Here is a 22,491-nt window from a genome sequence, read left to right as displayed (position 1 = left end):
GGCAGCTGGTGCACATATCGACTATACACCACTGGATAGACACAGGAGAGGCCACTTGGACGTAAATTCCTCCGTTGCTTTTTCTTATTTCTTTTCTGCGACTCATAGCCTGCTGAAAGAAAAGAATGACATACAGAGGCGGGAGAGGTTTTTGTTTATCCATGGATGGATGCATCCAAGAATTGGTAGTCATCATTAAGCTACTTAGACTTCTAACAGTGAAAATACCTTCTGAATACCGGCTGAAACAGTCCTCTAAAGCTGACCATTTGCTTTACTTGGTGGCGACACGCTCGTTATTTACCATTACATTAAAATATAACAATAATCAAATGCCGTGAAAAGGTCAATACAAATATTTATTTTTTTCTTTTACAAATGTGACTTTGACACCGTTGCTGTATTTTACATGTAATGTTGTATAAAAGAAGACAAGTTAAACTTGGAACTCATTACTTGTCAGCTGCATCACATTTGGATGACTGGGAAAACAATCTCTCTTTTCTTCATTATGTTCTCTTTTGTTTCCCTCTTTTTCTCTCTCTCTCTCTCACACACACACACACACACACACACACACACACACACACACACACACACACACACACACACACACACACACACACACACACACACACACACACACACACACACACACACTGTTTGCAGAAACACACACACTTGAAAACTGCACATATATGCTGAGCACATCCTAAATATGTATAACTGAGGCACATGTGTAGTCAGGAAAAAAGGTATTTACAGCCATCAACACTCTTAAACAGTCCTAAACAAAACTACAGCGCCAGTGAGCACAGTAACACTCTTGTAAATATAAATTTACGACACAACAAGCCTCATAAATACAAAGTGTGTTTAAAAATACAGATCAAATGTTCTTACACAGTAACAGTTTGATTGATGCTCGGGACAGTGTTCCAGTAGCGGTAGGTAGGTGGCAGTAGCGTGACACTGTGGTGTCATCGGAGAAAATACTGACAGTAGAAATACTGACACTGGGTTGAGCTAATTTGCACTAAATTATTCATTTTGCATTAATTTTTTAAACACTTGCCAGCATGAGATAAATGGCGATTAATAATGGAGAGCCATTTGGGCAGAATGCCCCAAACTCTTGCGCCGGAAATCTGGTTTTAATCAATCATTTAGGTTGTGCATTGCGTTAAGCTCGTGGCGGAGTGTACGTTCCTTGGCCGATAAGATTTATAGTATGCAAAGGTGTAATGAGGGGCATAAATTCAGTGGCATATGTTCTGAAATTACACAGCATGAAGGTAAAAGTTAAACGTGAGAATGAAAAGGTCAAGCACATGAACCTCATAGCTGTCCAAACATTACGACTCTTTGCTGGCCTAGAAAAAGATCTGTGTACACTGCACACAATTAACTGTACAAACACAAAGAGTGGTGCTTCCTCACATTCTATTTACTAGACTACCTGTACTGTGGTTGGCATTCAGTCCATGAGACTCATGGGATTTGTCTGACAATTACAAGCATGTCTTCAGCTATTTACAGTCCAGTTATCTCAACAAATACAGCGCAGACAGGCAAGGTAAAAAAAAAAAAAAAAATCATTCAAGCATGATTTTGGTATAAAAAGGTCTGAAGGGATAAAGTATATTCGCATATAAATACTGTACATACATCTGCAATACAAGACGATTAAATAATAATTGCTATGACTGAAAAAAAAAAAAAAAAAAAAAAATTCTGGTGAAAGGGGGTCGTGAAATGTCCTGGTCACTGCAGTGACACTAAGGAGAAAAAAACAAACTGGTTAAGACAGACCAGAGTGTAAACTACAATTAAAAACAGTTGCATCCTAAAATCAAACAATCCTCCTAAATCCTGAACTCTCCTAGGCAGGCACACACTGGCACATGCAAATAAAGAAAGACGAGAGTTTGTGAGGGTCTGTTTGTGCATAGAGGAAAACTGAATTGTGTTCTGATAATGTCAGGACAGAGAAATCCAAGCATATTTCCCTCTGTTTTTCTGTCTTTTATCATCCTTCAAGTCTCCCAAGACAAAGACACAAAGATACTTTATGTGAGAAAACGATATAAACAAAAGTACAAAAAACAGTACAAAAAGTTATTTTTGAAAAATTCAGTTGAGTAACTGTAACAGTTCTGTACGTCCAGAGCAGCAGCACTGGTCCTCTGTGCCGCTGTTAAACTGAGGTTTCCGATTGGAGCAGCAGTATAAACTTGTGTGACTTGGGGTCGATGAACTCTTCAGTCACTCGGATGTAAGGGATGCTCTTGACGGTGACAGCTAAGCTAAAGTCAAGACACCTCAGCAGGAACTCTGCCCCCTCCTTAATACCGCTGGTGACCGACGCCTCGCTGACCAAAGTCCACTGATCAGCCATCCAGCGTTCAGGACCGTACTGCAGGGTTGGACCAGGGGCTAGATAGGCCTCAAGGAAGGCCTGGGCACACAGAAACAGATAATGATACTACAATATGCACATAGGAAATCATTCTTAAAGCAATACTGAAAAGTTTATTTTAAACCTATTGATGGTAAAAATGATAATTCAATTTTATTATAACCTACCTGGGTCATATTTGCATAGTTTTAGTCACCATTCCTGCAGAAACAAAGTTCTCCTACATTGAATAATGAGATCTGAGTTTTGTTTAGTTCTTCATACCACTGAGTGCCTACATTTGTGCTATAAAACTAGCAAAATAAATGTTCTTGCTTCATTCTTTCAGTCTGGTCCTTCCCTGTTTTACTCCTTCCACCCAGCAGAAGTCATCAGTGTCTCTGTGCCCGGTTTCCTGTCTGCCCCATGCACCTCACCTGTTCTCCAATCAGCCCACATGTACCAACCTCCCAGCAGTATAAACTGTATGCAGTACCTCCTGTTTCCCTCTACTCTTTATCAGTTCATTTTGAGTGATTCTTGTTTCTGTTGCTAGTTACCTGCCTGACAGACTACCAACATGCAAACCAGCCTACAAGCTTTTTTTTTTTTGCATTTCAAAATCTATCTAAACTACCCCTGCCTGGTTTTTCTGCATTTGGGTTCTTTCTTCCTGCTTTCCTGAACGAATCTTGACACTTTGGATGGAGTGTTTGGTATAGCCCTGTTTCTCTGCCTGCACTTCCAGCCTTTATCTTTATTGCTTCTTTTAATAAAAGACACATTGATGCCAAAAAAAAAAAAAAAGTGTGGGCATGTATGCTATCTGGGCCAAGCTGACCTTTGGGCTCATGTTATTGACGAGACAGAAAGCGAGGTGCTTCTGGATGCTCTCCATGCTGTGGCAGTGCTGCCTCCTGGTGGTGCGGAGGTACTTCTGCAAGGCACGAGCCATAGAGGGAAATATGGCCAGAGCTGCTTCACGGACATCCATGATGTCAGACGGTGTTGCGTTCTCGTCCTCTTTCTTCATGCGCCGGACATGTGTGAAGGCCTCCTCCACAGCCACTACCAGCCTGACAGAAAAGGAAATACACAGCAGTTTGAATTCTGTTAGCTCTCCACACTTCCTCATCAATAATCAAGAAGCAACATGGTAATGAAGCAGTCCCACTGTATTTCAGACACAGAATACTGCTGGCATGTCTGTCTGTTAAAATAATAGCTTTCTGTCATTCTGACAAGCAAATGTTACAGATGTTTTATACAGCTTTATTCAGACATTGATCAAAAGATGCTTTAGCAATATTAAGAAGGAGAAAAGTGCTTTTCGTTCACTCGCTTACTGTTCATTTAGTTTGGCATTAAACTCTCGATTAATGACCATTAAAAGGTTGTAGGACGCTCCCACCACCCCCGCCAAATGAAAACCCAAATCAATTCTTATAAATTTCATTATTTATTTGACAGTAAAACTCTCTTGCCCATTACATCTCCAACAGAGTAAAAATCACAGAATAACAATATAATAAGTTGAGAGAGAAGAAAGAAAAGTGTTGTACGAGGTATTTGTGTATTCACCCACGAAGCTGTGTATGAAGGAACGTCAAAAATATTCAGAAAGGTATTTTTTGATTTCCTTTTTATTGACATCATGAGAAAAGTCTGGTCAATAACTTAAAATTGTGTGAATGAGGTGTTTTAGGTTCAATTGAAAACTTAAAAAAAACATTTAAACTTTTATATTCTTACTATAGCTTTTGCATTAAGGTGACATCATTCAAAACAGATTTGTGCCATTGTCAAAGTGTTTCTAAAATGTTTGACCCAGTAAGACTACCGTTGTGACTTACACATGAAAGTGACTCGAACTTGATGAGATCAGCATCGGACATTTCCATCAAATTTACATAATGAGGTGCACGTCTGACATTAGTTTTAGATCATTTAGCTGGCCTCTGTCCATCCCTCTTGTCTCCCTGTGTATGCGCCCTCTAACATGCAGACATGTTGTTCCCATCACCCACCTGGCTCTGCGTTTGCGGACTCTTCTCTCGTAGTCTGCCTCCTCATAGTACAGCTCATTGTGGGCGCTGTCTTTGCGTTTGGAAGCAGCTGTAACCATGGCCCGTGACTGATTTCCATTACTAGGCTGAGCCCCCGCTGTGTTCCCCGGGGCTGCACCGGGAGGAATGGACAAAGGTAAATTGGTTATATGATTCTGAGCTGTAGGAGCCCCTAACTCACCAGTCCCCCCTTTAGTGATTAATGGGCCGTGTCAGGATCGCGGAAGGAAAAACTCACCTTGGAGGAGATCTTATCGGAGGAGGTGTGAAACAAACCGTGTATCAACCTTTCTGATCAGTATCATGCCCGATTTATCTTCCACTCACTTTTGAGAAAAGACTTGAGAACTATGCATGTTACTTATCTGGGGCATTCTGCCAGTCTCAGTCACAGAGCATTTAATTATAGCACTGAGAAAAGAGGTAAATTCCACTGGAAGCATCCACATTCCTCTTTATTGGGGCGGTTTGGATTAAATATTCATCATTTTACACATCAAAGGCCATAGTTCTGTCTGATCTATGAGTTTTCTGGTTTGTGTCACGACCCCATAAAACTAATGGAGCTTATACAGCAGTATATTAGACTTCCAGGGGTTTCAGTGTGGGGGAGTAAGATTTGGTCCATATTCATGATCAGTAAAGTTTGGGGGAGGCGATAGGCAGTAAATGCTGCAGGTCAGGTAAGGATATAAATCATTAATAATCCGATCTGCATATGTGTGTTTATGCGTGTGTGTGCAGGTGAAATAGAGATACTGACTTCAGTGATAAAATATGGATGAAAAATCATCCAAGTGTGTACTGTGGAAAGAATGCTGTCAGATAATTTGCACAAGAAGCATTGTACATTTTTTCCACTGAAAATATGAGTAAACATCGGCCTCCTTGCCTACATATTCATGCTATGAGTAGAGTGACTGCGAATGAGTGAATGAGAGGGGTGTGCGTGGGGATTTGACGAGAGGAAAAAAGGTGAGAACGGAGCGTAGCTGGAGACAGGCTGAGTGTGAGGATGGAGAAATGTGGTAGTACGTGAGAAACGAGCGTTACTCTGATGAATTATTTAAGGTTTGAAATTCCCTGGCCCCCTAGAGGCCTTTCCATTGCTCTTTGATAGGGAAGGGGGTGGGGTGGATGGAAAGTGCTATGAGGACACCATATCCCATACTGCATCCCTGCTATAGAGAACAAATCCACAGTGTTTTGCAGCGGGTGGAGGATTAATGGGTGGTGAGGGAAAAACCCTTTTAACTACAGGAAGAGTGCAATATGTGGCATTACAGGATGGGTGTACTGGATGTGGGTGCCGGGAGGAAATATATCAAGACCATTATAGCGTCACAGTTGGAGTATGTGAGTGTCTAAGTGTGTGTGTGTGTGTGTGTGTGCTGCAGATGCAACATATACTTTATGCCAGAGATGACGGCTTCAGAGTGCAGTAAAGATGGAAGGAGCTGAACCGTGAAATTAGTCGCTATCTGTGACAAAGTGCCGTGTACAGTGATGGCAAAGAGTTTTATCTGTACTTACTGTCCAAAAGGTATGTTCTCAGTTTGTTTTTAAAAGCTGCTCATGGAAGAGATGGGGATGGAAAAGAGATCATCACCACAAAAAAAGCAGAATGAGCACTACAGCGGGTAAACAAGGAAAAACAAAGGTAACAACAAAAGGGACATCAGCAGAGATGTTTTATGGTATAGGAGGAAATTATTGGAACACATGAGGCGACTAACCGTCTACGTTGTAGACCTTTAATCCAGCCAGGTGTTTGGCAGCGCGGTGCTTGGAGGCAGAGAGCAGGGCTGGGTTATGTAGAGGAAAATCTCTGTAGTAATACTCTAAAATGAACAGAGCAGCCCGTTGAATGCTGTGAGACATGAGAGACACAAGGAGAAAAGAAACACAGTTCACATTAAAGGTGACCGACACAGTTTTAAAAAGTCCAACCTGGAAAAGACATAATAAAGAGAAAAATAATTTAAAAAAAGGCCAGAATTTGAAATGACGGTTCTCCCACTGCAGGTCGTCCCCCTCCCCTCTCTGTCCTAAGCCCCTCCCACCAGACGAGCATAAACACACGCATGCCCTTCAATCACAAAGTTCTCTCCAACTCGGAAATGCTTTTCTAATATCAGCACAGGTTTTTTTTGTGTTTATCGGTGTATTGGCCATCAAGAATACCGAGACAAATCCTGTTGGACTGGTGGACCACCAAATAATCCCTCAGGTTTTTACTGACCCTGTCTGTCACCTTGCGAGCCTTCACTTTGAGCCTGTCATTCAGGCTGCACATGCAAGTCAGTCCAGCCTGATTGCATCTATTGTCAGACTTTCTTTTAGACTCTCTTTGAAGTCCATCTTCCTGTTTTTTTGGGTTGCTTTGCAATGCAGGTAGTTGCTGCCAATACTGGAATAGCACATTTTCTCTAGGATTTTTCACAACTGAATCAGGCTTTATATGTGAGAGGAGGTGCATCTGCATTTGTAGGACAGCCAGTAGGAACATCCTATCTCTGAAATGACCCGTGATTGGCCTAAAGTCTCCGTTACAGGGTCGATTTTCTAAAGCCTGAATATAGAGCCAAGAGGAGGTGCAGAAGGCTTGTGTTCTCTCAGATCACTTGAAATACAATATGCTGAAAGATTATAATGGAAATTCTGCTCAGTGATACCAAAAAGAAAAAAAAAAGCCTATTCCAGCTTTAATACTGCCCTTTAATCCAGTGAAAAGTCGACACATCTATTGATGTGTGTGTTTTTTTTTTTAGATACAATGAAGATATAATGACGATCTCTGTAAATGTTGTCGAAATGTAAAGACACAGTTAAACCGCTGATAGTGGTGAATAAGTGAGTCAGGTAACACCCTCATTAAGTTCTTGTTCACCATCTTTAAAATTCCTTCTGAATCAGAAAAAGACCTCTTTTAAACCCATGAAGATTTTAGCCTCATCACGCAAACCTTATATATATATATATATATATGTCTCTCATTTCTGTTGTATTCATATACTTGTTCAAAGCAGAAACAAAGTAAGACAGCCATAGGACGAGTGCCTCTGTCCGGCACTTTCTCATCCCTCCCCCCACACTCCTAGAATAGCCTAGTAGACGAGGAGACTGCTGAGTAACTCAATTACGGCCTGTGCCAGTCTTCCCTGCGGACATGAGCCTCCAATTACACCCATACTTCAACAAAGAGAGTGTAATGACTGTGGCCAAGTGCCATTGTGTGTCTCAGTGTGTACTCGACAGAAGGGTCATAAACATATGTGACACTGTGAAATACTTATTCTATATTTGTTTCATTGGAAATCAGCGATAAGGTTATGACATTACAAGTACAGCACGCATACCTGAACTGTCCGATGTTGTAGTGGCGCGTCTCTCCGTCTGTGGAGCGCATGACACACACGCTGTAGCAGGGCTGGAGGTGACGGAGCTCCAGTAGCACCACTGCCAGGTAGTGAACAAACAGCTGGGAGTCCACGAGGGACACGGCAAACTGAACGATACCGTGGTAATCCTCGTCCTGCGTAAACCACATCACAGGTTCAGTAACATATTGACTGCTGTTTGATGAAAACTTTGTTTAAATCAGAATTAAACATAATAGCACACTCTCTAACCCACCTGTGCATCCAAGATCCGGACGCCATAGAAGAGCCAATAAGACATGGTGAGCAGGAGTGTGAGTGTGGTGAGGAAGGCCCGATACACGCACATCCTCGGCAGGCTGGCCCGGCTCGGACGCAGAAACAAAGCCCAAACAGCCACCAGGAGAATGAGGAGTTTGAAGGAGATGGAGAGGAAGAGGCCTTCGCAGGCTGCGCCACAAGCCTGCAGCCTGTCGGGCCACATCACCGCTGGAAGAAGCAGGAAGACCAGCGGCGTGGCCAGCACCAACAGCCCCATGCATGAGGCCACAGCCAGGGGAAGGTAGCGGCGGAAGCCTTGGGTCCGGTCCTGTATCCCCTTCCCCAGGCCGACCACTTCCTCCTGGGAAACACTGAGCTCTGAGGTGCCGGTCACAGCGGTGGTGGTTTCTCCCCAGTTATCATCCTGAAAGGAAAAACGGAACGAAAGATGAAGGAAAGGTGTGTTACATTTAGATGTGCTGGGATTGCCAGTTTATCGAAATACATTTATTTATTTATTTTTTTCAAATATTCAAAGCTGCATCAACTGATTTTTTTGGAGCAAGTTGTGAACTTTGTATGTTTTTTTTGTGCTCGGTATGGGCTCATCAGAGCCTTTTTTTTTTTTTTTTTTTAAATCAATCACAATGACTGCTTGCTTCTGCTGGAGACAGGATTGAGAAGAACAGAGGAGTGACAAGATCACAATCTCTGGTTCAGTATGTCGAAACAATGAGCTGAAAGACTGCTGATTTGGGTGAAAATGTTCAGTGGCTTCACCACTTCCACTGAAACATTACACCTTTTCCATTGTTGATAGAAAAATATTGTCCTTAGATGAAAATCTTCTGTCTTAGAGCAGCTTTAGATGTGATTTTTTTTTGTTGTTTATTGTTTTTTTTAAAGCTGTGAGTGCCTCAAAAAAAAAAAAATCTGTTCATCTATATTGTTTTGGGCTAAAGGAGGAAAACATATATCTAAAAACCTGGCTGAATCAAGGCCCGTTAAAGTAGCAGAAAAATGGACAAATACAGTTCATGAGAAACTGGGCAAATCAAATAAGTGATATAAATCTGAATCACACGGATGACAGTGGTTTCATCTTCCTCTCCCACTCCCTACTGTGCACACAAAAGCACCACAGACTTTATGCACCATGAACACAAGACATCCTTCATGCTATTAGAGTTTTCCCCTCATTATAGCAAACCTTTAAAGTCCTGCTGAAGTAATAAGGGATGACAGGATGGGAGTGCAGTAGGGTTCATGCTGGCAGAGGGATGCAGACAACAACATATTAAAGTACACACAAATGCACACATACCCACACACTGAATAACAACAACAACAACAAAACCTGAAGCTTTCCATTCCCATCGTCGCAAATCGAAATTTTTTTGTTTCTTTTGCTAACAATCAGGGTCATTTTAAGCACAAATCTTTTCAACAAAGAGACAGACGGAGAATAAATTAGTGACAAGTCTACTTTAAAGAGGCATTTATTTTATTGTGTGCCTGTCATTAATTCACGTAATTAGCCATTCATTGTTCCCCAGAGTGTCACGGCGATGTACCAAGTACAACCAATCACAGGAGCAGCAGCTGCAGACAGACAGGGACGCGAGCTGGAACAATGACAAGCTGAACAGATAAGCCTTCATGGCTTCACACACACGTGCACACACAAACACCTGAGCACATCAAAAAGCATGCAGAGCCCTAAACTCAAGCCGTATGAGTCTGATGAAGCTGCTGGGAAAGCAGACAGGCTGTTAGTAACACAGGCAGAAGACGGTCACATTATTTGTCAGCTGCCCAGAATGTGTGCTTCTCACTGTAAACTGGGTCATTAAAGGTTATTAAGGAGTTAAAATAAGCGTTTACAGATTAAGTGAAGCCTGCTGCTATTTGTGGAGTGTGGAATATGAACTCAATCTTGCTTTTCCATCTTTTCAATCACAAAAATGCAACATGAATCTCTGAATTCTGTCCTCCATTGCGGTTTACAGCTAATTAACTCAGCCGCGCTGGAGGAGCCAACAGGAGCCAGAAGACGAATGAGCATGAGAGTGGGAGAGGGCAGGAAAGTCAGAGAGGGGGGGATGGCAGCAGTTAAGGTGTAAGATAGCAGCAGATGAGAGACGGTCCGGGTGGTTGGGGGTGCATAAGTGTTTCATCCTATATGTGTCTGCCAGACTAATGTGTGAAAGGAGAGGTCAGCTATGAACTGTAAACGTAGCGTCGGCTCCACTTTCATTTTTATTCAGCTCACATCTCTCCTCTTCTGCTCCATTTCTTTTTTAAACCAGCTCCCAGTGATCGGGATCCCGACCTGATCACAAGATCTGTGAACCATCGACGTCATTCCACACTTCAGAGAGAGATTATACAAGTGGGAATACAAAAACAACATCCAGTTCCTTGAACATGGAGGCATGTTTACATAGATAGTAAACAAACAGGAAGCTAAATGTGAAAAAGGGCTCCTTTGTTTTCTATTTGCGTTCTCAATCCACACTAAACTGATGATTTCTCACAATAATTTTGAATAAACCTTGTTTTTTGTGTATAGGATGAAACATCGCTTTTTAAAAATGATTAGATAAACATTTTTAATTATATAATTATTATATAATTTTTCATTTTTAAATGTAATTTTTCATTGTACTTTAATTATTTCATTGTTTATAATCTAATTCTTTAATATATAATTATGATGATTCAGGACAGTTGAGTCCTGCTTTACAGTGAAACTAAGAATACAAATTCTGTTTTAAATGATTTACACGAGATGATTATTCCTTTAGATCACTGCACAATTATAAGTTCGTGATTAAACTGATGTCCCAGAGAATTATTATTTGGGTCAATAACAGGTAGCACTTATGACTTTATGTTTGTTTTATTTTTTTATGAAACAGAAAATATGACACAGCAGACTGGGTAAATACCTCTTTGACACTGTTATCAATGCTATTATCATATATAATAAAAATACTGCTGATGCGTTATTTAAATCTCTGGATCCAGAAGTTGATCAGCATATTGACAAAAACTAAAAGTATATTATTCATTCTAGTTAATCCGCAGTACAGGAATCACATCTGAATATGTTTGAAAGTAGAAAGAGACCTCAAGATTCATGGCTCACTATTTAACTCATTATATATTTCTAGTTTTATTTGTACAAAACCAAAATCAAATGACCAACAAAAAAAAAAAGGTGTAAAAATAACTTTTTATTTTTTTGGTCAGTGTTTTGTGCAGGACTCTTTCTTGGCTCGGTACAGTGATTGTGGGAGTCTCCACTGCTTTCCTGCCAGCTGAACTAAGCTTCATACTGAACAAACAGATGCATTACTGGGATTAATCCTCTCATCTGTCACTCAGCAAGAAAGTAAATAAGCATATATCCCAAAATGTCAAATTATTTCTTTTAAACTCTTTGTGATCACAGAGAACAGGAGGGGACCCATCACAGGTTCAACTCCACAGAGACTGACTCCCCTCTCCTCCTCCTCCTCCTCCTCCTCACCAGATGTTGGCTGTGAGGCTCAGTTTGGTTGTTTTCAGAGATTTGCTTCATTCTATTTTCGTGTCGTTTAGGAGTTTTAGTGTTTTTGTAGTCGTTGCCTGGTTGATGTGGAACTTTCCACTTGTAAAATGTGTTTTACAAAGTGTGTCTTAGTCTTAAATAACTATACGTTTTATACAGTAAATTTGAGCATATGCACCCGAATAGTTCGTGTTATAATTCAGCCTCCATCTAGGACGCGTGATTCTCCCAACAATCTATTTGTCAAGGCGTTAATACACACAAGCTTTCATGCTGATGACTCATTCAGAAGAGGAAAACAGTTTATCATCAACTGAGCTAATACACTGTGAAAAACAACCGTTAAGTCTCAGTGGATTAATCTTGAAGATTAATGCGACATGAATCAGGCCTGATCTTTTATATACAGTGTATTGAAGAGAAAGTAATTGGGAGATAAAAAAAAAAAAACAGAGAAGGGTTACAGGAGAGCGAGAGAGAACGACATGACTGCTGCCTGCATGTTTGGCAGTCTTTTCATCTGGCAGAGGCTGAATATGGATTACGACTGGGCCTGGTCTACCGTCACAAAAAACAAACAACACACAGCAAGCAGTCTGCCAAATACAAAACACAATGGTTCAGCCCCTACTGGCCTGGATGGAGGTTAAAATGACATTTACACGTTGGTTTGTTTATGTTGGTCAAAGTGTGTGCTCAAATTAGTTTTGCTAAAATGTATTTGAAATAATTATTAACTGGACCTGCGAGACACAAACGTTTAAAATGCTTGGCAGGTTTTACTTCAATCTACTGCATTCCTTTTATTGTGGGAGTTTTTTTTTTTTTTTTTTTTTAATCTAATTACAAGCTGCTGTGTGTGTGTGTGTGTGTGTGTGTGTGTGTGTGTGTGTGTGTGTGTGTGTGTGTGTGTGTGTGTGTGTCCATGTCATGAAGAAAAAGGGCAAAGACGCAAGTAGTGACATGCTAAAACAAGAATATCATATGCTTTGGTGTTGCTGGAGTTAACACTGTGAGGAAACTGAAGCTGCTCCCTCCTGGCACAAAGTCACAAAGTCGAGTCACAAAGCAGCATGGACAGTCTCAGTAACAGAGTTGGCGCTCTCTCTATGACTCAGAGGGAAGCTGTGCTCCAAGATCGTATCCTTATGTCATAGGCATGCGTGTAAACATGGAGGATTATTCATATCAGCTTTCCTCAAAGTGGCATTTGGCTGGTAGCTACGGCTAATCTCGGTCTGTGAGAATGTCTCTGCTCTGGAGACTAGTTAATATTACAGCAGCTCTGGCATCTAACAAAGAAGCTCCAAAACGCATCGGCTGGAGCGGTGAACGTGGTGACGGCGGTAACAGCGGTGGTTCTGCTGTGCCATTTGGACTCATTTGCCTGCAGGGCTAATGCAGTACAATGGCAGATCACCTTACACTGCCGACAATGGACACAAGCTCCAAGCTGGCAATCACATGTCAGCCTGGAATGTGTCTTTCCCGCCAGAAGGGGATGCTGAGCAGAGATGGCAAAATAGGTCAGACCTCTGAAAGATGGTCAGAAAGTCCATTTGAAGACATGTTTATGTCCTAATCAAAATAAATAATGTTATTAGCTTTGGAAAGTACATTTTTCAAATCAGCTTGTACTACAAAATATACAGTTTCTACAAATATTTTAAACATACAAGCTAACAGTAGGCAATATACACCATGCTAAATTGTTCTATTTTTACTAGAGATTTCAAGTAGGTCAGAGACACTGAAGGCAGCCAGAGGCAGAGTTCTCTGAAAAGACGAATATCTATAACTACTCTGGAGGAAACTCTTTCTTTCTCTTCTTCCTGTTCTTCTTGCTTCTCCTCCAGCTTGCTGTAACTTCAAGTGCCTATGCACTGAAAACAATTGTCCTATTGTCCTAAGCATAACAACTAGAAAAAGCTAATCATCTTCCTTCCAGCAACAATGAAAACAGACATGTAAATCTACAAGTTGTCATTTTTTGGGGCCTGGCGTGTCACAGTTCCACTTTTCATGCTGAATTAAGCTACCCATCTGCTATCTGTAGCTTCATACAGGCAGATATCAGAGTGGGATAGATCTCCTCGTCTGAATTTCTGCAAGAAAGTGAATGGATATATAAATATTGAACCATTTCTTTACACAATGATCACAGTATTTGGCTGCATCTGTAATATTTGAAGCACTGACTTAGTGAAATACCCACTCAGTCTTTCAGCTGCATTATCACAACATATTGCCTCTCCGTCTACTTAAAACCTATTTTGCTAACAGAGCTCAGGAAAATCAGCTTTATGGAACGACTGGTACCAGTTTGCTTTGCTTTCAAAGCCATCAGGCATGACAGTTACACCCAGTATCTCTCTCTCTCACACACACACACACACACACACACACACACACACACACACACACACACACACACACACACACACACACACACACACACACACACACACACACACACACACACACACACACACACACACACACACACACACACACACACACAGCGCTGTCCTGTCTGTACAAATCCATCCAGGCCCACGAGGGGGATGCTAATCCTCTGACCTATTTGATCTCTTGTCATCATTGTGATTATATGTCAGGCAATGGGCAGCCAGCTGTGTGAGGACGAGTTTATAAGGTCACGATACAAAGTTCATACATGGATTACTGGGTCTACCTAAAGGAACGTGATGACTGCAGACACAGTTTCAAAGTACACCGCTCTAAAAAAAAACAACAACCTGCATTCTTTCACAGCATCCCATTTGGCCAGTTTTGAGTTACTCCAATCTGTATATCGACAGACTTCAATAACAACAAATACCTGGGCCTCATCTCCATGATCGGATGCTGGTGTGGGTTCTCCAGGCAGCGGCTCTCCGTTGTGAACGGGGGAGTCCTGGGACGGCGTGTCGGGGGGGTTGATGACGACAGATCTCTCAGAGCGACTGCTGTCTTTACTGCTGCTCGCTTTGTGTCGCTCACGACTTCGTTCTCTGGAAAACAAGCGCACACACACACACACACACACACACACACACACACACACACACACACACACACACACACACACACACACACACACACACACACACACACACACACACACACACACACACACACACACACACACACACAATGAACATAGAGAATGGTACAAGAGGAATATTGTACCATAAAGTGTATTCGCACATTATTAATATGGAGATTAATTTCCTGCTAAATATTTTATCTATAAAAGTCCAAGTGTTGTTCAACAAACAATCCACAACAACAGCAAAACAAAGAAAATCTCTTTACATGGTTATTTTACTTGTAAAAAAATTACAAAACATCTCCCATTTGAAAAGCTGGAACCAGTGAATGACTGACACAATGAAACAGTCAAAAAAAATAATAATAAAAAAAATCAGCCAATACCGTTTCTATTGTTAAAGAAAAAGAAAATCTAACCAAGTACTGTAATCATTTCAGGTTTATACTTATGCACACAAGCAAATTATTTAGCTTGTTTATGAGCACACTGACACAAAACAAAAATAATTCATTTTTGATTAATCAAAGCACCAGCGCAAAAAAAAAAAAAAGAAAAAGAAAATCCAGTTTATGAAAACTGATAATTAGCCACTTTGTGTGTTTTGTTGGTCACGCCCAGAATAATTTGGGTCTTGAATTGCTTGTTGGACAAATTAATCAACTCCTGACATATATAAGAAAATGATTAGCTGAAAATTGAGAGAATAAGAAGCAGATAACTCAACAATGAAAACAAATGTTAGTTGTAGCTCGTGGAAAGCGTAGGGAAATGAATATACATGCAGACAATCACAGGCGTCAGGAAAGGAAAAGAGGAGAATCAAATGAATGAGTCGACCGAGTCAATCACTGAAATAGGTTAGAACCACTTAGCTGTGACGACCCTAATCCACAAACTCTGTCCGTCTCAATCTCTCGCCTCTTCCCTCTGTGTCTGTCTCTGACTCTCTCATCTCATTGTCTACAACCAACATGTAGCTTCCTCAAACAAACACAGCCAACTAAATACTCACTGAAGGCATTCTAGTCAAAATATCAAGGCCATTGCCGGAGTCGTAAAATACAGCACATGATCGGGTAGAAACACATTAAAATCATGGGAAGGTCAGTGAGACAAAGGGCGAGAAGCGGACAGATGGAACGATGGAAAGGCTACCAGACAGGAAACATACCCGTGTCGGTTTGATCTCCCAGAGCGGCTGGAGTGATAGGAGTAGCCAGAGTGGGTCGACTCGGTGTCCATTCCAACGCAGTATAGAGCCGGCGATTGGGCGGGGGGGGATGAGGAGAGACGTGTCGTGTGGCACAGAGGGGAAGTTGGCAGTGGCGTTCAAGAGGAGGGAAGGGTTGCTATAGAGACAGGCCTCAGGAATCCTCGACGACTGACGACTACCCCAGAGAGCTGCTTTGGTAACCACATTGACCTGAGGGACAGACAGAGAGAGAGAGTACAGTAGGGTTGCGACAAAACGTCCGTGCAACATCTAAAGAATAATGCATTAGATGTACGAAGCAGGCTTCTGACTTTCTGTTGAGGGCTGGGCATTTTCAAAGGGAACAGAATGATATTTAAAAGATTAGTGTCATAGTGCTCTGCTGTATTGTGGGAGTGGTTGGGCAGATTCAGTAGATTACCTGTCATTAATATATCGACCAGGCAGCTATATTCCTGTCCACCTCAGTAAAGTCTCTTTTTCACGTGCCTCACAGCTATAAAATGGATATTTGATATTTAGGAATGTTCAGAGTGCGTCCTGAGCTGCAATTTTCTACTCTGTCCCCCCGATCTCAGAATAATTTACAAGACTAACTTTATTTGGAAACACTGACTTGAAACCAGGCATGCAAACAACACATTCAAAACATGTTTCATGAAGATTGTAATGGTTTTAAACATTAAACATTTATAGCTCTCAAATAGTCAGTTTGCCTAAATGCTGCAATACTTGCAGAGTCTGTCTTGTAAAAATGTTTGCATCTCAGGAGATTTCCTGGTTAAACAAAGGTTACATAAAAATAAATATTTTTCTTTGTACAGAATCCCACAGACATATATTAGGAGCTTTGGGGGAAAAACACAGACCAGTGCATCTAGTTACCACTAGATCCATTATGCTATCAGAAGTTTACAAGATGCTTGATAGCCATGGCTGCAACTAGGATTGTATTGACACCAATGAGCACCCCCTCCCTCCTGCCTTCCTTCCACCACTGTAGAAAAATATTGACCAGAAACTAAAAGGAAGGTCTGTATTTGATTCATATTTATTCAATTGTCCTTTCTTGCAGTTTCATCCTAAATGAAGGTCTGAATTCCCTTTTACAATCTTCTCCTCATGAAAAGGAATACAAGTCTGGGGGACAAATCCTTAGGTCTTCATTTATCTGTTCATTTTCATACAAAAAAAGTAGACTAATTTAAACATCTTGAGTCTGAAAACACTGCTATCCACTTAAAAAATATCCAATATGTGCACATTTTTAATTAAATCCCCCTCTGGTTGGTAAAACCCATTGATTCACAAAAAAAAAAAAAAAAAAAAAAAAAAAAAAAAAAAAAAAAAAAAAAAAAAAAAAAAAAAAAAAAAAAAAAAAAAAAAAAAAAAAAAAAAAAAAAAAAAAAAAAAAAAAAAAAAAAAAAAAAAAAAAAAAAAAAAAAAAAAAAAAAAAAAAAAAAAAAAAAAAAAAAAAAAAAAAAAAAAAAAAAAAAAAAAAAAAAAAAAAAAAAAAAAAAAAAAAAAAAAAAAAAAAAAAAAAAAAAAAAAAAAAAAAAAAAAAAAAAAAAAAAAAAAAAAAAAAAAAAAAAAAAAAAAAAAAAAAAAAAAAAAAAAAAAAAAAAAAAAAAAAAAAAAAAAAAAAAAAAAAAAAAAAAAAAAAAAAAAAAAAAAAAAAAAAAAAAAAAAAAAAAAAAAAAAAAAAAAAAAAAAAAGAACAAACTCCAGTACTTTGTAAAACGAATTAATTCTAAGCTGTGCTGTACTATTTGTATTATTAATAATGCATTTTTTTTTTTCCATTTAGGTTGGATAAACAGCAATTTGGACGAGATTTAGAAGCACCTCTGAATAATGACATCATGACTTCGGACTGAATCTGCCAGACTCACTTCCTGGGCCTTAATGTGTGTTGTGTGATGCATGCGTGAGGATGTCTCAGTGCTTCACCGTGCATGACCATTCATTTAGACCTCAATCTACACCCTGTCTGTCTCCCAGCTGTTGTCCTGACAACGACCTGCCAATCACCATCCCTTGCAGCCCCGTTTCATTTTATTAACTGGGATTATTCTCTCCATCATTTACCAGATATTTGTTATCTCCATAACCAATGGTGCATATAAACACTAAAATGGTGCATTCAGCATATTGGGATGTGAATGCCATGGAGATCATGTCAGGAACATTATGGCTATAGAGGAAGACATTGCTATGAAGCTGATTTCCATTAAAATGGGTTTGAATGTTTTCTTTCCTTCCACTAGCCATCATGGGAAATGTCTGTCGTTTAAGAGAAACCACACATTTTACATTAAAGATTGTCATATAATGCATGTAAATTACATCATAACATTATTACAACCTAAATAATTAGTTGTGTCAGACAAACACTAATTCGTATCATCTTGCAGATCTCTGTCATCCATGTGTAAAATGCAGTACAATTCTGTGATAGCGGCTGCGTCAGTCACCAGTGGTACAGCTGCTTCTGCTATTGAAAAGAGGGGAACATAATGGTGAACAAGGCAGAGCTGCATACACGCAGAACTTCAATAAATAATGCGCTTGAACATAGTGGAACAAACCAGAATCAAAGCTGATGTCGCAGCATCAAATTTTAAACAGAAACCAGAGTTTTAACAGGAAAGTCATGTGTCTAATCTCTAACCCACATCTGGAGCGTCCACTGTTGCCTTGGCAACACTGGAGACAGGAGGCCCCGTCTAGCTGCAATAATCAATCATCCCTGCTGAGAGTAAATTTGTGTGATACACTACGTGTGCGTGTAGAGGAGAGTGAAGGTAGGAGGCAGCACAGCGAGAGGGGCACAAAGAGCAAACAATAGCTTCCCATCACACCCAGAATCCGTATGCTTTAAATGAATAAGCCTATGATTCGAATGAAAGCTGTTAACCCACTGAGTGCTGATCTCTGAGCGCGTGGCAGTGGTATGTGGGCCAAGATGATCCCACTGAGAAGTCACTCATCCACGAGACGAGCATGAAGAGGGACGGTGAACCAGGCCATGTGGAAAATCGCAGCCACAGGGTAAGAAAAACTATCAGTTACAAACCAACGATAACTATGAATAAAGCATGCGGGAATAATAACGTGTAAAAGAGACGTCCGGAAGCCTGCTAACTCTGAGTTATACCGTCCAAAAGAAACATTTCTGTAGTCCTGTGCGAGGGAGTCGGTGTGGAAGAAAATGTATTCTCTAGTGAAGCACGGTCACATCGCTGCAGACCGTTCTGGTTGGCTGCTCTGAGAAGAGGCTCACTAGGGCAGAAACTGACACTAATGTAAAACAAACACTCATTAATGTGTTTGTTTAGTGGATGGAGGCTGTTGCACAGTGGGAGCTACTGTAGCCACACATACTGTAATCATCTTCAGCGGTAAACACACACGTGGTAGATACTCCTATTATAAAAAGAGACCATAACCAGACTCCATTTCTGCAAGAAATATGGCTCCATGAGAAGAGCTGCAACACAACTAAAACGCTTTGCAGCATTTTTTTTCCCCCTACTGATCTAAATCATCAATAAATAATAAAGCTGTAAATATGATATTTTAGTTTAATGTCCTTGGCTACAGCGACATTTGCCCTCCAAACTGTGCAGAGAAAGAGACGGGTGTGCAATCTGAGATTCCATTAAAGTGTCCAATGCAGTGTTGGCACCCTAAATGGCAGAGATCAGTCTCATAGCTCATCCAGAGCACATGCTGAGGCCTGGTTACCATGGCATCTGTGCCCTCCCTCACACCCATTAGCCCTGGTGCCTTCCTTCCTCCATGTACGCCCTGCTCTGGTGGCATTACGCCATAATCTGCCAGATGCAGCAGCTGTCTGTCTGCTGTGTTAGTTCATTTCTTTTATCGCTTTTTCCATATATTCAAAGGAATCTACAAAGCACAAAACTTCAAAGTACTGTACAAAATATACAACAGATAGTATGGTAGGGCCTCAGCTGTAGCTTAGCCATTTTCATGACTTAAAAACAAAATCTGTTGATTATTTTTGGCAGATGTCAATAGAGAATTACATATTTTATCCAACCAATAGTGCAAATGCTAAGAGTATGTAATTTACTCCCTCAGAAGGGACAGGACCCGTAGCGACTAGCTGTGAACTATTTTACTGTAGTAAAATGCATTATTTAAAAGGAAGGAAGGAAACCTAGCAAGGAGATGCACACACGTGAGTAACACAGTCCTCTAAGCAGGTCGAAACCTCTCTGTAGCCACACAAAGGGTGCCACAGTGTGTGTGCCAGTGTTATTTATAGTGATTACAATCACCAATCCCTCCATGGACTTTAGATAACCCATAGGAACAGCTGCTCATTAACATACTATATTACTTAAATCACATAAACTGAGCCAAAGCCAAAATGTCATGAAAGATAGAAAAAGCTTTTTTTTTTTTTTTTTCTTTCTTACTTTGTGGACCTCACTATTAGGATACAATTATTAGGATCTTATTTCTTGTGCATTTTCCTCTCAGCGTTCACTGTGACACATTTGATTGTGTCCACAAAATTGGTCAAATATGTGCAGAGAGCAAACCTGTGACCTTTGAGTGAGTGAGTAGAGTCTCAGCTACTCCCACCCTGCAGCTCTTTCACACCCCCACACATACACACACACACGCACACGCACACACACACACACACACACACACACACACACACACACACACACACACACACACACACACACACACACACACACACACACACACACACACACACGAGTAAAAGGAGAAAGTTAAGACCTGACACAGTTCTCTGGAATGCAAACTTTAGTCCCCTCTGATCCTCTCATGTGGAACTAAATAAAAGTACAGTAGAGAGGGAGGGATGGAGGGAGGGAGGGAGGGAGGGAGAGGGAGTGAGGTAGTGCGGGTTGCGGAAGAGATACCTCGGTACATTCCTACTTTAAGAGCAGCGCTTTTATGTCTGTAAATACACTTCTCTATTATGCATCATGCATTTCACCCTGCTGCCCAAGCTTTGAGGGATCCTAATGCTCCTATTTAGCCCAAAGGCAGCTCCAGTTCTCATTACTCGTCCGACACACTGTGCTAGAGTCAGAAAAACATGGCTTAAAAAGGAGAATAATGGCAGCAGCATCGCCAACACCACTTTCTTTTGATCAGCCATGGCCAGAACTGATATCTTCCAAGGGAGAAGTCATCTATTGAAGAGGTCCCCAGACCTCAGTGTCCCCAACCTATCAGCACTGCTCATTAATAACTTACTGCTGCACAGTGTCAGTGCAGCATCATGACACTGAGGGAGACAGCACTGACAGGGAGACAGCACTGACAGCGTCACAGGAGACATGTGAAGCTGCTTTATTCATAGTAGAACAGCTCATCCAGCTGTGCAGTGTGCTCTCCAGACAGCTGCTGCTGCTGGTACTGCTGCTGCTGATGGCGACACACGCCCCTTATTTTATAAGCTACTGGGTCTGACAGAGCAAGGGATGTTACTTCTCTATTACAGTTTCGGTTACAGAAGATCTCGTTTCAGTCCCATCCTGAGCCCCATTAACCGCAGCAGGATATACACGGTCATCTACAATCACCTCAAATAAACGTGCATGCTGTCGGTTCAGACTAGATATTTACATATAAAAGGTGCTGGAGGAGCAAAACTACAAAGGTTAGCCCCCAAATGAATACGGGTTTGGAGGCTGTATCCCTCCGGTGAAAAGGAAACCATTTTTTTCCACGACGGCAGCATTGAACTTCATCAGTAATTCCTGTGCGGTTGGTGTGTCTACGGCTTTTCGCAAGGACAGCCGATACCCGGTGTAATGAACGCAGCATCACGATTATGGATTCATTTACCTACCTTTTGTCTCAGAAGTGTTTCATCTTCCTCCTCCTCCTCCTCCTCCTGTGTCTCGGTGTCAGTGGATCTGCCGCCGACGTGCTGCTGCTGCTGCTGAGAGGCGCGTCAGTGCTGAGAGGCAGCTCCCTCATACGAGCCTGGCCATTGTGGTTTGCAGGACCAGAAAGGGAGGCAGCATGGATGTACAATACACTCAAGTGCACTACAATGAGTATTTTCTGCTGTGGCCCACAAGAGGTCGTCCTTGAGGACCGGTTTAGAGCTGTTAGGACAGGGAGTGAAGTAGGGGAAGTTTGACCTGTAAAGTTTAAAGTAGACACACGGTTGCTGACTGGGGGAAGTTTACTCTGCTCTCACCGACTGACCCCGAAATTTGAGGTTGTATCGTAATTAATGTATAGATTATGAGACAATTTGGTGATAAGATTTTGTTGGTGAGGTATAAAAATTACTAGGTTTTTGTTGTTGTTGTCATAAAGCAGTACACAACTATTTCATTTTTACACGTTTTAAGGAAATTGATGGGTCATTGTATTTTCCATTACATAATGAGATGAACAAAAATATCCACCTCGAACCCTGTCAGTGATCCAAACTATTGAACACCAGCATGGCTGGATTACAACCAGGCAAAGCACCCAATTACTGAGAGGCCCAGACACCTCCAATGGCCCCCAAAAAACAGGTTTGTTTGCA

The 22,491-nt window shown here is 41.0% G+C and overlaps 1 protein-coding gene across 6 annotated transcripts; it reads right to left on the bottom strand.

The window, feature by feature from the left end:
- Positions 1-350: 350 nt before the first annotated feature.
- LOC138629721 (vang-like protein 1) lies at positions 351-21,956 on the bottom strand. 6 transcript variants are annotated; one of them, XR_011311572.1, is made up of 10 exons: positions 21,796-21,956; positions 15,888-16,139; positions 14,504-14,675; positions 8,101-8,529; positions 7,824-7,999; positions 6,201-6,334; positions 4,426-4,576; positions 3,240-3,474; positions 603-2,458; positions 351-543 (listed from the first exon to the last, which is right to left on the bottom strand). XR_011311572.1 is itself a non-coding variant. In XM_069713615.1 (9 exons), exons 2-9 carry the CDS (start codon positions 15,956-15,958, stop codon positions 2,198-2,200), a joined length of 1,629 nt encoding a protein of 542 aa, XP_069569716.1. In that variant the 5' UTR covers positions 15,959-16,139; positions 21,792-21,956; the 3' UTR covers positions 351-2,197. The 6 variants fall into 6 exon arrangements, 3 of the variants coding, with proteins under 3 accessions (XP_069569716.1, XP_069569715.1, XP_069569717.1); XR_011311571.1 differs by having other exon boundaries at positions 609-2,458; XR_011311573.1 differs by having other exon boundaries at positions 617-2,458.
- Positions 21,957-22,491: the final 535 nt, after the last annotated feature.

The sequence above is a fragment of the Brachyistius frenatus genome, unplaced genomic scaffold (assembly GCF_029030835.1).
Source record: "Brachyistius frenatus isolate BFR_SWC_R1_liver_20210118 unplaced genomic scaffold, ASM2903083v1 Contig_120, whole genome shotgun sequence".
NCBI classification, from domain to species: Eukaryota; Metazoa; Chordata; class Actinopteri; family Embiotocidae; genus Brachyistius; species Brachyistius frenatus.
This window is presented reverse-complemented; position numbering and strand designations above follow the sequence as displayed.

Coding starts and splice junctions, on each gene's coding strand:
- LOC138629721 (XM_069713615.1), bottom strand. CDS start 15,958: ATGGACACCGAGTCGACCCACTCTGGCTACTCCTATCACTCCAGCCGC. Junction 14,676..15,887: donor GGGAGATCAAACCGACACGG/GTATGTTTCCTG, acceptor CTTGTTTTCCAG/AGAACGAAGTCGTGAGCGAC. Junction 2,459..3,239: donor TCAATAACATGAGCCCAAAG/GTCAGCTTGGCC, acceptor CTGTGTGCCCAG/GCCTTCCTTGAGGCCTATCT.